This window comes from Schistocerca nitens, chromosome 9 (assembly GCF_023898315.1).
Source record: "Schistocerca nitens isolate TAMUIC-IGC-003100 chromosome 9, iqSchNite1.1, whole genome shotgun sequence".
NCBI classification, from domain to species: domain Eukaryota; kingdom Metazoa; phylum Arthropoda; class Insecta; order Orthoptera; family Acrididae; genus Schistocerca; species Schistocerca nitens.
This window is the reverse complement of record NC_064622.1, coordinates 247444542-247460703: the sequence shown is the minus strand read 5'-3', so window position 1 is coordinate 247460703 and position 16162 is coordinate 247444542. Positions and strand designations below refer to the sequence as shown.

General features: G+C 42.5%; 1 protein-coding gene across 1 annotated transcript; it reads right to left on the bottom strand.

Moving 5' to 3' along the window:
• Positions 1-374: 374 nt before the first annotated feature.
• On the bottom strand, positions 375-14940 carry LOC126203659 (pro-resilin-like). Its single transcript, XM_049938026.1, has 4 exons — positions 14865-14940; positions 9146-9322; positions 806-1001; positions 375-602 (listed from the first exon to the last, which is right to left on the bottom strand). The coding sequence occupies exons 1-4, from the start codon at positions 14877-14879 to the stop codon at positions 556-558; spliced, it is 435 nt and encodes a 144-aa protein (XP_049793983.1). The 5' UTR covers positions 14880-14940; the 3' UTR covers positions 375-555.
• Positions 14941-16162: the final 1222 nt, after the last annotated feature.

The window sequence follows — 16162 nt, the reverse complement described above, 5'->3', positions numbered from 1 at the left end:
AAGGAAAGTAGGCGAGTGTTCATCTCTTTCTGGAAGTAAAATTCCTTGGCTTTAACACTTTTAGGTTGTTAATGAAAGCTGGCCGGGGTGGCCGAGCGGTTCTAGGCGTTACCGTCTGGAACCGCGCGACCGCTACGGTCGCAGGTTCGAATCTTGCCTCGGGCATGAGGTGTGATGTCCTCAGTTTAGTTAGGTTTAAGTAGTTCTAAGTTCTAGGAGACTTCGGACCTCAGAAGTTAAGTCCCATAGTGCTCAGAGCCATTTGAACCATTTGTTAAAGAAAACAACTGTTTGTGACTTATTGGTAACAACAGGTCTCGATTCTAACCTTCGGTAAAGTGAATAAGAGAAAAAGAAAATAAAAGGATCCACAATTGTTTTAACATATCAGACAAATTTATTAAGCATACAAAACGATTCACTGTTCAAAAATAAGAAAACAACTAATGTTAAACATTTTAACATGCAGATTTGTGTCATTAGTGAAGTGATGAGCATCTTTGTACAGTCCTCACAGCCATTAACTAGTTGTCGAATCGATGTGGTGAGTCGTATTCAGTACCCATAATCGCCTTCGTAGCCTCCAGCTCCAGCGCTGCCACCTGCAACAGCATCACCTAGTCAGCTACTAGTACATCTGCCACTGATCTACGGCAATGACACGGTGACCACGAACCACTCATGAGAAAACACTGCTAAATTGTCGGGATCTAAAATTGGTAGAGTCCTCCCCGTACATTGCACGCCGTGACACGTTAGCCACCTATACATGGAGGTACATTATTTCCTTATAACCAGGACTGACCGTGGTGCGAGTGGTGCACGACGGGGTGGAAGCCGGACTTGTCGGCGTGGTACTTGACGGTGCGCACGCTGCCGTCCGCCTCCTTGAGTGAGTACTCGCCCGTCACCACGTCTCCGTCGCGGTGCTCCTTCTGGGAGTGGTGGTCCCCTGTGTGACCGTCGGACACCCCGTACTCGAACTCGTATTTCGGGTACGCCTGTGGCAGAAGAATGAAGATGGAAGCATTGGTTACTTAGTTACTGACAATATTAGTAGTGAAACTTCCTGCCAGTTGCATTTACAAAGAGGAGTAGGACTCGAATGGGAAACTTTCACCTTTCGCGGACAATGGTTTACTTCCACCAGTACCTCTCCCCTAATCTCCACCCTCTGAACCGGGCCTGGACAGCTCAGCAGGTATAAGCACTGCCCATGAAACAGCCGGCCGCGGTGGTCTCGCGGTTCTAGGCGCTCAGTCCGGAACTGCGCGACTGCTACGGTCGCAGGTTCGAATCCTGCCTCGGGCATGGATGTGTGTGATGTCCTTAGGTTAGTTAGGTTTAGTTAGTTCTAAGTTCTAGGGGACTGATGACCTAAGATGTTAAGTCCCATAGTGCTCAGAACCATTTTTGAACCCATGAAACACAAGGTTCCGGTTCGAGTCTCAGTCTGGTGTAAAGTCTTAATCTGCTAGGAAATTTAAAAACAGCGCAATCTCCAAGTAAAGTGAATAACTAAATCTGGAATATTAGCACTAAACTGAGGTTCTGCTTCTTATTGTGGTCTCACCAACGAAGTTAGTAGTAACTATAATACTGAACTGCGGCTCTATGTGTGAGAGATAGCAAACATCTCTTCAAAGTGACAGAAATATGTTGAATTTCTCTTTTGTATGCTGTTCTTTAGCTACAAATAGTGTCAAATTCACTATAATAAGAGTCCACCAAAGTATATATACAGCACAATATTACACATTTACATATACTGTTAATAGCTTGATTATATTTAGGTACACCTACGCCATGCTCGAAACCGATAGCAATGAATAAAAAATACGAAAAAAACAGCTCTGGTGGATTACCACTGTAAAGAAATATGAAGGCCTATATAAACAGAGAATCTAGATAAAATTCGTATGTCTGGTACATTGTTCCGCAGCAAATGATGTATTTCGTCTGCATTTCGTTCAACTCATTACCCCCCCCCCCCCCTCCCCAGTGTGCAACTACACTTGCTTCTTGCTTAGACGCTTTGTCACACAATTTTAACATTGGAATCGTTATGGAGACATTCATTTAAAGTTATGACTTGCACTCAAAAATTTCCAAGTTCAGCAGTGTGCCTGTTGACTTATTGACTGAAATGACCATCTACTGTGCACAGAATAAACCCAAGCGAGACGAAAGTAATCATAAGTAGCAGAAATGGAGTCAGCGATAAAAACTTTACATCAAAACTGGGGGTGACGAAATAAACGAACTGATGGCATTTCGCAGTCTTGGAGGCAAAGCAACATATTAAGGACGAAACAAGGACACAAAAAGCAGACCAACGTAGTAAAGAGGGCATTCCTGGCCAAAAAGGAATCTACTAGTTTCACACATTGACCTCAATTTGCTGAAGAACTTTGTGAGCCTTAAGGCACGAGAAGCAGCAGTGCGTGGTAATGAATCATGGGCTGTGCGGAAACTGGAAAAGAAGAGAGTCGACAGCTTTTGAGATGTAGGGCTCTAGGATGAACTGATAACACAGTAAATAAGATTCTATACAGAATTTGCGGAGAAAGGAACTTGTTGAAAAAACTGGAAAGAATTAGGGCCAGGATGGCAAGACTTAAGACGTTAGCAAGTATCTCCCATGATACTAGAGGAAGTTGAAGAAAATAAAACCTGTAGTGAAAGACAGAAATTGGAACATATGCTACAAATAATTGACTACGTTGGATGTACGTGCTACTCTGAGATGAATAGGTTAGCACAAGAGAGGAATTCGAGCCGGAACCAATCAGAGGACTGCTGATAAAAAATGGCAAAGATAGAAAATTCTGCATCAGCACAGGAATTAGGACACAACTGAAAAATAAAGCCGCGATCGTAGCTCTCTTTTTTCCCAATTTTTGTGAAATCTTCACAGTACAAAGAATAATACATACAAATCAAAATACAGCCACAATCACAATGCCCAATATTGTACTTGTGGCAAACAATCGTAGCACAACTTCTCATGGGGAGGAGACAAATTTATTGAAACATAATCTTTCTTTTTCTTTATCAAATTAGCTTTTTAGACGTCCTTAACTGTGGAGACACATATATTCTGTAAGTAACATGAAGTGGCCTAACCCTTTACAACACGTTATCCAATCAGCATACAATATACAGTGTGAAGACTTACAAGAATAACTCTTAAGATGTTCCCGTATGCGCCTTCATTTGCGCTTTACCTTGCATCTATCTCATTTTACTGAGAAGTTCGCCGTTAAAGTTGCAGAACCTCATTTCCTTATTTCAGTTCGTTTCTCACTTTGATATCAGGCTTCCTCCGTAAACTCATACTGTTGCTTTCCCCACCATGTTTCACCTTCTCTTATATATGTAATCTATCCAGTACTTTTTATTTGAGCTAGTAGCCTGCTTCTGCCCCAGTGTCGGCTATTTTTGCTATCACCCCTCCCCGCCATTTGTCTCTCTCGCTCTCTCCCGCACTCTTTTAAGATTTTCTGTCCAATGCAGAATGACACTTTCATAGATTGCGTTTCCTTTTTTATGTCGTTCTAATAGCTGTTAATTTTCACAAGCAGCACTTTTGTACAACTTTGTAGGCAATCACTCCTGTTTGGCTCTCTTCCATCCGTCTGAAAATCTGCAGACACGATGATTGGTCTACAGCGGCGTTCGGATAACCGTCAACGCACTCCAGACTTCGTCCTTCCCAAATTATAATCACTATAGTAGTTGAACAAACAACCACTCAAAAGGCAGACGCAGACACTCTACGCTCCTGGCATCAACAATAGGGAAATTTGCGGATCTGTTAACAATGCTCTCAAATTTTCGAGTGTCCTCCCGTATTCGTGTCCCAATCAACTAGGTCTGAGAATAAGTTTTTACAGTTCCATCCCACGTACAAGGCAGTCAACATGTACCTCACGAAACAAAAAGAAAATTGTTAATGAAGCAATTTAACAAAGAAATGCCGTTAACAACCATGCACCTTGTTAGCAATTGAAAATACTGACACATATTTACCGTCGTTATTTCAGCTAATCGTTCGCGAAACTCTCGCTAGGTGGAGACACTAATTATACCATATTCAAGCGCAGGGTTTGCCAGACTGTGTTCTGCGGAACACCGGTGTTCTGCAGTAAGTGAACAAGGGTTGCTCGAAAAACTATTACTAACATGGCCATTTTTGCGACGCTTTGGCGATAGCAATTATTTTTTAAATAATTAATTATGATTTCCGTGTTATGATTTGAAGTAGTCACTGAATAAAACAAGTTTATTTCAGGTTTTAAAAATATTGATAAACTTTAAAATAAACATAGTGTTCCCTCAGAGTATCAGGTGTCTCAAAGTGTGCCGTCAGAGGAAAAGTTTGGGAACCCCTTTTCTAGAACCCTGTAGCGAGACATTTACGAACTTGGCGTGCCTTTACTACAGCTGACAGAGTTGCCAGTGCCTGGAAAAGAAAGTATCTGTAACATCATCAGAACATTAATGTTAAACGTCGATTAATGAGCATCAAAGGGTAATAAAGAGAGATACGAAAAGGGAATCTAGGGTGTAATTTCAGATACTGTCAATGACACTTCACACTGTCAACTGGAGCACACGATCTGTTTCCAATTCGCTCTTTTATACGTATATCTCTTGACCGCACTTGGTAGATAAATTACATTTGACAGGTTTACACAGTAGTCATAATCGGAACTAAATATCCTGTATCTTCCTGTGAAAGTAACACGGCGAGTCGTAATCAGTCACTGTGCTGATTAAGAATTAAATCAAGTGACCACAATGACTCTTTGCTACTCGGTTTTGCTCTCTAACAAGATTCCGAACTTTTAGTCCTGATAGTTACTGTCTGAGACGAAAACAGTTAACTGTAATTTATCTATCGAATTTGGTCAAGACATTTATAAATAAAATAGTGTTCAGTCACTCTACTTAGCTGTAAGCAGCGGAACGTGAAAATCATGTGGAGGTCGTTATAACACCCACAAGCTTAAACATGGGCGTATTCCGCATGAGTGCAAAGCATGCAGGCTGGACAAGATGTGCTGCACCTGCACGTGCGCTTCCTTGTAATAATACTCGTAACCTATAAGCAAAGCGGTGTGGTAGTCTTTAGCCGTTTGTGACGTCACACCAAGGTCGTGTGAAAGATGGATAAAGGCATGCAGTAGGAAGATTGCATTCAGCACGTTTACGTTTTCTCTTCTCTTATCCTGGATCCAATATGCATTAGTGAATTTACTGATGGATGAATGCATCGTGTCTAATGTGACTGAATGTTATTTTAGCAAAACGAGTGACCATAACAGTGACATTGTTGTAAATGTTTTTAACGAATCTTACCACTCACGGTTGTCCGTGAAAACTTAGAAATTCTTAAGAATTATGTATCAGTTCCCTGTCTCAGTAAATTAAATACAGAAAAAAAAACATAAATTTCATACGAACATTTAATCCTGATAATTACAACGAAACAATTTGGTTACGCGGCAGTGAAACATTTCGTAAACTGTCCTGTTGGCCATGTTTGATTCTTGGAAAGGATAGATCTCTTTGGAACAATAAATATCGTGGTTAATCGGACCTTGATAATCTGCAAACTGCAATTCCACAGTATGAAAAATCAGAATCTCATATCCATGTATGGATAGCCCTGGGCACATCTGGAAAATGTTGGATTGATTTGCTATTAGATGAGAAGACACGTGCAAGAATTTTAGAAGCACAATGAACCAGTGAAACACAGTCGTCAAACGGAGAGACGTACAGAAGCCACCTGCTGTTTACGACGTCTAGCATACAGGAAAAGCTGCGACTCCGACAACAGATACAATTACTTTGGAAACACAAAACTGATACACAGTTGCTTTCAATTAAAGACGTTGATTTCTCATTATGGTACGAGACTTTCTACTTAACTTCCTTTAGTGTCTGTCTGAAGACCATATTACACTGACAGACGTTATATTAAACATTGTGCAGTCAAAATACTCATAATTACATTTTGGGGAAAAGAAGTGGGAGACGTGAAATCTGTGCATTAAGATATACAATGGCTTTGAGAAAATAGGGTGCAAGGCTGAAGGAAGGAGGAGAGAAAGGAGAATTGCACAGAAATGTATGAAAACGATGACTAAAGGAGAATGTACCTTGAGATATTAGGTACTACAATCATGCAGTTAAACGTTTGATTTGATTTGCTGCCTGACTTACAGTTTAGTGAAATGTTTGACTCAAAGAAGTTCTCAAGTTTGGCAGATGTGTTTCCCATGGAGGCATTTGAAAAATTAAGGACAATGTACAAAAAGTTTTTTCATATTGTTGGATTAAAGTCTGAAATGTAGATTATGTTTACGTCAAAACATCCTACAGACAAGTTTTCGAAGGAAACACAAGGTTTCCTGCATCAAAATTTACTTCACATTGGATTTCCAGAATCATATAAGCTCTATGTATTGATTTTAACCAGCCGGCTACATCGTCATCAGTAGACCGACCATTGACCACAATGAAAAGAATAAAGACTTCCGTCTGCACTATCCATCTTGTTCACAGAAAAGAACCTGTTGATGCAGATTAAATTTCAGAACTCATTTTTCGATGACGTTGCCGAGGAGTTTTGCAAGAAGAACCGCACAGCTGAGGTCCACAAGGAGACAGTCCGACAGCAAACAGTTCCAGTCATTCTACCAAGAAGGAGGTACACGGGTCGGTTGTCTGTAGTTCAACCATGCCTAGACGGTCAATACCGCCGTTCGATCGCCTCCACATTGTTACTTTGTGCCAGGAAGGGCTCTCGACAAGGGAAGTGTCCAGGCGTCTCGGAGTGAACCTACCGATGTTGTTCGGACATGGAGGGGATACAGAGAGATAGGAACCGTCGATGACATGCCTCGCTCAGGCCATCCAAGGGCTACTACTCCAGTAGATGACCGCTACTTACGGATTACGGCTCGGAGGAACCCTGACAGCAACGCCGCCATGTTGAATAATGCTTTTCGTGAGGCCATAGGACGTCGTATTACGACTCAAACTCTGCGCAATAGGCTGCATGATGCACAACTTCACTCCCAAGGTCCATGATGAGGTCCATCTTTGCAACCATGCAGCGCGGTTCAGATGGGCCCAGCAACATGGCGGAAAGGACCGCTCAGGAATGGCATCACGTTGTCTTCACCGATGAGTGTCGCATATCCCTTCAACCATACAATCGTTGGAGACGTGTTTGGAGGCAACCCGGTCAGGCGCAACGGCTTAGACTCACTATCGAGCGAGTGCAGCAAGATGGAAGTTCCCTGCAGTTTTGGATTGGCATTATATGGGACCGAATTACGCCGCTGGTGGCCATGGAAGGCACCGTAACGGCTGTACGATACGAGAATGCCATCCTCCGACCGATAGTGCAACCTTATGGGCAGCATATTGGCGAGGCATTCGTCTTCATGGACGTCAATTCGGACCCCCATGTTGCACATCTTGTAAATGACTTCCTTCAGGATAACGACATCGCTTGACTAGAGTCGCCAGCATGTTCTCCAGACATGAACCATATCGAACATGCCTGGGATAGATTGAAAAGGGCTGTTTCTGGACTACGTGACCCACCAACTACTCTGAGGGATCTACGCCGAATCGCCGTTGAGGAGTGGGACAATCTGGACCAACAGTGCCTTGATGAACTTGTGGATAGTACGCCATGACAAATACAGGTATGCATCAATGCAAGTGGACGTGCTACAGGGTATTAGATGTACCGGTGTGCACAGTAATCTGGACCACCACCTGTGAAGGTCTAGCTGTATGGTGGTACGACATGCAATGTGTGGTTTTCATGAGCAATAAAATGTGCGGATATGATGTTTACGTTGATCTCTATTCCAATTTTCTGTATATGTCCCGGAACTCTCGGAAGCGAGGTAATGCAAAACTTGTTTTGATGTGTACACATGTTTTGAGACGCAATAGTAGTAGTGATTCTGAACAAAAAACTTCATATGAACATATGCCATATTGTGAATGGCTTCCGAGATAGAACACATTTAATGTCACTTTTGTACATTCTTCTTTAATCACTCGAAAACCGCACACACCAACGAAAACGTGTCTCAGTACACAACTGAACTAAATTAAATTTGGGTCAAAATAGGTCCTATTTTTTTGTCTAGGATTGTTTGCGGGCCGGCCGAAGTGGCCGTGCGGTTAAAGGCGCTGCAGTCTGGAACCGCAAGACCGCTACGGTCGCAGGTTCGAATCCTGCCTCGGGCATGGATGTTTGTGATGTCCTTAGGTTAGTTAGGTTTAACTAGTTCTAAGTTCTAGGGGACTAATGACCGCAGCAGTTGAGTCCCATAGTGCTCAGAGCCATTTGAACCATTTTGATTGTTTGCGAGAGACCGTGGGAATATTGAAAATCTCGCATGACGCGGGTGCGCTGTAGGTTAAGTACTTTTTGGAGACTAGTTTGAGGTAGTTTTCCGACTTGATAGACCACAAGCGTCCTGTATCAAAATGTTCGTCTCAACTTCCTCTATATTACTGTGGTACATTGTAAATAATGGCAATTAATAATACAGAAAATAAATAGAAATGTACGTTAAACGTGTTCTATCTCAGAAACCATTCGGAATAGGGAATATGTCCACATTAAGTTTTTTGTTCAGAATCTGTAATGCTATCAGCCTTCAAAACACGTACCTTTCCTCCTGACTCACCCTGAACACACGTGCTACGGATAAGTTTCATTTTGCATGCCTTAACAACATTTTCAGGATACGCCGCAGCGCTGAACTCACTGAGCCTTCTGGAACTGGAAGCCTATAAGGTCTGAACCTCAAAGAACAACGCCAGCTGACTTCTGCTGCTAGGAGGTAATTGGCGTTTCGATGCGCAGCATTAATGCCAGCTACAATATTTTTTAAAAAAGAAAAACATCGCTGTTATCAACAAACTGAAAAAAGTTGAGCGCAATTATTTACATCCATGTGTAAAGTAGTCGAAAACCTTACTGGCAATTTAAATTCTGTAATACATTATTGAAAAAATATTTTACTGTAACTTTCAGGGCGGCGGCTCCGCCTCAGAGCATTTATGAGCGGCATCTGCTTAGGTCCACTGTTGCACTCACCACGTAGTCGACGCTGTGTCCATGTCCGTGTCCATGGCCGTGACCATGGTCGACCTCTACGGGATGCCCCGGGCCCACGACAGGCGCTGATTGGTGGACGTAAGAGTGCGCGTGCCCGCCGCACAGCACCTCCTGCCATCTAGCGGCCGCCGCCAGCACCAGCAGCGCGAACACCATCTGGCGGAAACAGGTGCGGCGAGCGGTCAGAGATGGCGGTTACATTGCGAAACACTTGTGCCGGGATAAGACCCAGCGGAAGAGAAACTCGACGGCACAGCTTGCTCAATTCGTTTGGACACGAAGATATTGAGAACAAAAGGACCAAAATGTAAGAAAGGAATGCGAGGTGGAGCGCTATCTGGAGCGTTGGCGCTGTGCTACCGAACCATGTATGAAGGTCATCATTTGGACTGCCACCTAAAAAACTGCAGTACAACTTAGCATCTGCGCTGTGCGAAATCCCACAAGGAAACATTTCCATCAGTTTCTTTAAACCACGGCCGCGTCTTGTCACGGTCCGCGCGGTTCCCCCCATCGGAGGTTCGAGTCCTCCCTCGGGCATGAGCGTGGGTGTTGTCCTTAGCGTAAGTTAGATTAAATAGTGCGTAAGCTTAGGAACCGATGACCTCAGCAGTCTGGTCTCATAAGGCCTTACCACAAATTTCAAAATTCCAATTTAAGTCACGTTCCACAACCGTTGTGAAGTTTCTCCTATCCTGTACCAACAGTGTAACTTACGATATTAAAAACAGGGTAGCAGTTACGTGAAGACTCAAACACTAAAACATAAGTTTTCATCTGCAGAAATGTTTGTATCAAAGTCGCAGGGCCCATGTCTGTTCTAGAAAGTCGTAGCCTCCATATTCTATTAAGAACTCAGAGTTGGTTGAAACCCAATGCATAAAGTAGCAAAATTTTAGGAAACATGAAGAATATACATGGAAAAGATTTATTATGCTGCTCAAGAGGTAGTATGTTTTTAGGAAGAATCTGAAACATTAGGTCTAGCGATGTGCAAAATAAATTTGTTTGCATGCCTCATATGGACAACAACTATCAGCTAATTTAGATTAATAATCAGATGTTTCAGACACAAATATAGCTAAAGATCGATAGCACGGAAATACCCAAAGCTTACGGTGACAGTAGGTGGTAGCTTTAATTTGCTCAGTAACTAATCGGTAAACAACGCTTATGTCATTGATGTTAAGGAGAAACGATCTATCGAAGTTAACACTGGACGCGTTATCAAAAAAGTGTCTCTAACAGGTCATATGCAAAAGAAATATGTTAGACCCGCCGGCTACAGTCAGAACCAATCTTTCGAGAGCGTAGCCATAGAGAAGTCTTAGTGATCTCTTCGGGGACGATGATCCCCAAGCCAAAAAATTCATCAAGAAAGCTAGTAGAGTAGTTGTATATGATAGAACTGGTAGAAAATTACTAACATCCTGCAAAGATAAAAATTAGTTCAAATTTGATGAATAGAGAAAACATGTAAGCACATATCAAACACGATAAAAACTCTATATAAAAAATAACAAGTAAAATACGATAAAGACCTTCTGTACCTTAGTGATACATTTCAGAGATCGTTCCAGAAAAAGAAAATGTTACAGTCTCACTAGAAAGAGAAAATAGACAACTGACATAGAAAACTTAAAGGCTAGTTGTGAGTCTTGCAGAAGTGTCAAACATGTGGCCTACAATATTTTCAACATACAGACCTGGCGATAGAGCTCTCAAAAGAATCATAGGGAGGTTCTGATCAAGTAAATGCTTTCTGGTGTCGAAACTTAGAAAAATGAAATTTTAAAATATGCATTTAAAAATATATTCTCGCATGACGATATTATTACATAGTGAGACACATTTACGATAAAGCTCCGGTATTGAAAAATGTATAAAATTAACTAAAGACTCCAGACCCTGACGGATTTTGTATTAGATTTGATAACGAACAAAATTCCAAGCTCACATTTACTGGGAAATCACTTGTACAGGGAATAGTCTCACATGACTGTAAAATGGCGCCGGTCATTCCTGTTTACAAACAAGATGAACGAAATGGTGACAAGAGTATAGGGCAGTAACTCTAATGTCTTCCTATTGCAGAATGCAGAGCATGTTCTATTAAAGGATCAGAATGGGTTCGGCAAAAACCAGTGAAATACAGCTCTGTCTTTTCAGTTTCGATGTTTTATAAATATGCCGATAAATTCCGTCTTACGAAATCCTTTCAACGTTGTATCATAGTGATGACTGACAACAATGATAGAAACCAATTTTTGCTTGGTTAGAAGAATTTTGAATAACAGAACCCAGTACGATACAATGGGCGGAAAATGTTCAGCATAAATGAAAGAAATGTTAGGTATGTCTCAATAAAGTTTTGCAAATGTTCACAGTTTACATAAACGACTTATTAGAAAGGGTCAGCAGCAAATAGCAGATTTTTCGCTGACGCCGATGTTCTCTGCAGCAAAGCATTGTAGCTGGGCGATAGTCAAGAAATGGCAGGACGAGTTAAACAGTATGTCCACCTGGTGTACTGACCGATAGCTCTCTTCATATGTGTATAAATTTAAGATAATAACCAAAATAAAGAGAAAGAGCCCAGCAGTGTCTCATTACGGATTAGTGATAAGCGTCTGCATTTCGTCACATTATTTAACCCTTTGTCACCATTAGGACGTTTGAGTCCCACGATAGTCTACCAGAGAACTAGTGGGAATTTGCTGCATGATATTACTACATATCGCCGTCCCACTGGTGAAGGAACGTCTGCTAATAGTTTGCAGAATTCTTACTGACTGCTCCTGTACATTGTGCTGTCCTTAAGTTTCGTTGTTAACTCTGTGATCCGTATTGTCGCATCGAGTTAGTTGGCGCCTGCAGCCAGGCTACCCAACTAACAGGTATGCAATGCGGGCTAATATCACACCGTCCCAGGCGGTTCGCATCGATGAACTAACACACCTATTGACGTTTAGCGCATCACACAGCGTGCCCTTACTGAGCACCTGTGGTGTGAGTTACAAACTGGGAGAGATACTCTATCCATTATTGTTTGTCTCTTTTCCGTAAGTCTTGCAGTTTCTGCGTAGTCATCTTCTGAAGCCGCAAAGATACTGACAACAGACATCGAACTCCTTCACAGACGAGCTGTTTGTCCGTTAACGGGTCAGCACAGCTAACAGAAAAATGTTCACGTCACTTGAATGGTTTTCTTTCGAGGAAAAGGTTCCCGCGTAGCCTTATTAGGTAACTTTATGTATCCGGTATGCTAGGATGACTGTGAATTTATTCTGCTTCCTCCATAGTACAGGGTCGTTATAATTAAACTTCCGTTACTTGAGCCATTGCAGACGGAAAACTATTTACCGTATTGTTACACAACTTCATACGAATGATGATCAGACAGTGCGCTGTAGGATTTGCGTTGATAGTAGTGATAGTATTAAGTTGCCACTAGGCGCCGGCACTGGTACTACGACATAGGGTTGAAACATATGCATCACATGCGTTACAGCTGGAGACGGTCAAGGTGAGTATGGACAAGATGAGCAGGGTTTTAAATGCAAACCTGTTTTATCAAAACGACATCAAAGCTTCTGGTCTTTGCAAGTATCGATGAATTAAAGGAGCACAGAGAGGTCTTCTAGGGTTGAATATCATGATTCGGAAGTTCGAATTAACAGGCGATTGAGGAATTGCTCCTGGAAGAGGTCGACAGCCAATTGCACCAAAAAGTGTTTAATAAGTTGCTGTTGCCATGGCTGAGAGTACTAGACGCAATGTGCGATCTTCAGACAGTGCATGGACGGGGTCACAACAGGTGAACTTCCGTGGTCCACCGTTCGAAAAGTTCTGCGAACAATTGTGAAATGGTATCTCCAGTGCGTTTCCAGGCTGTCGTGGATACAGATGATCGTCAGTCTGAGTAACGTTTGTAACCTTGGCGAACCATCAGAGAATCATTCTGCACTTTTTGTCGTTTTGTGGTTGGTTCGTATTGATAACGTAATGTGGCGAATTTCACCACAGAAGCACCGCCCATGTTTTTCATTGCAGTCAAGTTGAGGCAGATGTCCAAGCTCCTTTTTTCTGTAGCCAGGGTATGTGAGTCAAACTCTGTATGCACTTTATTATTTTTTTTTTCAAAACTTTCTAGACAATGTCTGATTTAGAGATGTTCAGTTCGTTTCTTCATTGCGATTTGTGACACAACAACGTTGACACACTACATTCGCACGTCTACTACCAAACACAGCTTACTGACAACTGAGTGGTCGAAAGTACATCTATTGTTTATAATTTTTTGTTCAAGTTGCCACCGTGGTTGTGGTACTGACGTCGTTTATGTGTCAGGAATAAAATCAGTCTAGGAACGTTATGGACGGATACGTTAGCCTTGAATCTTTCCTTCTGCCTTTTGGATGATGACTGAATGCTCTTGCTTACTTCATTATGAACAACTTTTCCCAACAAATTATCGTCCTCATATTAATACATTTCCATAGATAACTTCGGTAAATTTTTGTCATGAATAGAAATGAGTCTGCGATGAATTTCAGTAGCCAATTCCCATATCACGACAAGAAACGGAATCGCAGTAGAATCTTCGCACTTACTGGTATTTTGAATAGATATTGTCATTATCGTGAAGTCACTTTTTTTTTTGTACAAACGTACTTCATAAGGCAAACTGAAATCATCATTTAATGATGGCGACGGCATTGTCATTAAACAGCGCGGAGGTTCAAGTAGACGCAGATGGCGAAGGCAACCGGCCGCGCCCGATTTTAACAAACCTACCTATCACAATCTTGAGTAATAAGGTTGTACAGGAATTTGGCACCTGCCCCGTCGTAAAGCCAGTCTGGTGTCAGTGCAGCCACCCTCGTGGCACACGTGAAGCTGACGATTAGCGAGACGTCAGTGCAACCAACTGTGAAAAAGTTTCTCTAATTTTCAAAACGTTTGCGTCTTTACATTAAACGTAGCTCTCACACTTCCTTGCCGTTGCCCGCATCTAAAAGGTCGTTTGGAACTGCTGTGAAACAGAGACGATAAACATTTCAGACCAGAAGGGAACAGAGGCTTTTGAAATGTGGTTCTACAGAAGAGATGGCTACATCTACTAATCAGTGAGGAAGTACTGAACAAAATTTGCAAACAGAAAAATTTAAGTCCTAACCTAATTAAAAAAGGAACCTAAGACATCAAGTAATCGCCTATTTTGTTATGGAGTAGGGTGAGGGGATGTGGGTACGGAATTTTGGAAGGAGACCGATGCTCTAATACAGTAAACACGTCCAAATGAATGTAGACTGAAGCAGATTTGTACAGATGAAAGGACTCGTACAGGGTGGATTAGTGTGGAGAGCTACATCAAACCAATCTTCCGAATGAAGTCTTCAACGATACATCCCGCCTACCTGCTGTGATTATTCCAGAGGTTGCTCGGAGTAGGCAAGGCTGGAGAAATAAATAATTCTAATTTTTCAAAATAAAACCTGGATGTGGGAAGCGAAACGGAGATGTGAACCCCTGAGCCACTTCGTACAGTTAACACTTTTCAAGGGAAGATAGACTTGGATCACAGATACTGTGTTAATTAGCTTGTCAATGGCAAGTATTATTACTGACCGTCACCACGAAACACCTACTTTCGCAGCAAAATGAGTCTTGACTTGTGATCAACACCGCAACTCACCTGACTGCGAAGCATTGTCGTGTCTGCCTGTTGTCCCTGCTGTGCGGTTCACTTCACTGGTAACCAGTAGCTTGTAGGTCTCGCTTTTATACGCCGCCACAGGCGGCTGACGTTTTTCGTCAATTTGCTGGAGGCACGCGTTACACGGCAACCGCCGTCTGGTCGCCACGCACTGGCGATTTCGCTGAAAAAGCAGCTATAAGCGCTGGAGTTTTGTGGCTGATGGTGACAGCTAGCTGCATAACTGCAGGCGACCGTGATTGGGCACACTGCCCGCACGAGCGACATTGTGAAGGACGCAGAAGAAAGCCCTGACCACCGCGACGACCACTAACGGCGGTACCACTGCAGAATTACTCAATGGCCGATGGAAGAGCTCCTATGACAACTTCCTGCGTTTATGACAAACACCAAGACATGTGATCAACACGTTTAGACTGATAATCGGTATTTACAGATATGTTTCTAAACACCGCACATAAAAACTGAATTTTTCGTGCTCTTACCTCGGTTTCTATTGGTGATAAAAAAGTAGGGTCAAATGTTTTTGATAGCCTTGGGCTAGGGACCATTTGTACAGCCAATAGAAGGATCGTTTTAGTGTCACTATCCTACAGTACAGGATCAAAAGTGTGAATATTGCACACTTCCTCTTCTTTGGCAGGTGGAGAAACTCGGTTAGTTCTTCATGGGGCTTGTAGAGGCACCATTAATCCATGAGCGGTTCCTCGAAACCACCCCCCCCCCCTTCCCCCCTCCCCCCCCCCCCCGCCCAAAGAGTTTTTACTGCATCTTCGCCGTCACCAGCGGATGAAAACCCAGCCCAGCCGAAAGTTACAAAATGTCTAGGTACAGCTAACGGCTGAAATTTGTGCGGTATGTTCCTAAGATCCTGATTTCGAATAATCTCGAAAATTTTCTTGATATGTTTATTCCTTTCCCAGATACAGAAGTTCAAAGTTTCCCAACTCGTAGGGGAACTCGAGGCAGAACGGGATAGCGGGGCACAATGGGAAATTGCTCTTTTCTAGACTGGATAGTGTTGCAACCTGTTGTATGGGCATGTAACTATTTCTCCGAATGGAAGGGAAGTGAGGGCAGCCATTCTGATTTAGTTTGAAGTGCGAGATCTAAGTGAATTGTTGTCCGTCACGTTACCGCTTGCGTTGTTCTAAAGTTTGGTGAATTTCAGCGCCAGGTAAGCTGTTAATTGTTAATTGTATACCCTAAAATGACACATTCCCTTGAAGTGCATGGCTTTTGTTATACTTTTGTTGTTTAACGCGTTTAAATACCTC

What these genes read in the sequence shown, in the direction of transcription:
- LOC126203659 (XM_049938026.1), bottom strand. An exon ending in GACACAGCGTCGACTACGTG is followed by an intron (nt 1,002 to 9,145) that starts GTGAGTGCAACA and finishes CTTCTGCCACAG; the next exon opens with GCGTACCCGAAATACGAGTT. An exon ending in CGTGCACCACTCGCACCACG is followed by an intron (nt 603 to 805) that starts GTCAGTCCTGGT and finishes ATGCTGTTGCAG; the next exon opens with GTGGCAGCGCTGGAGCTGGA.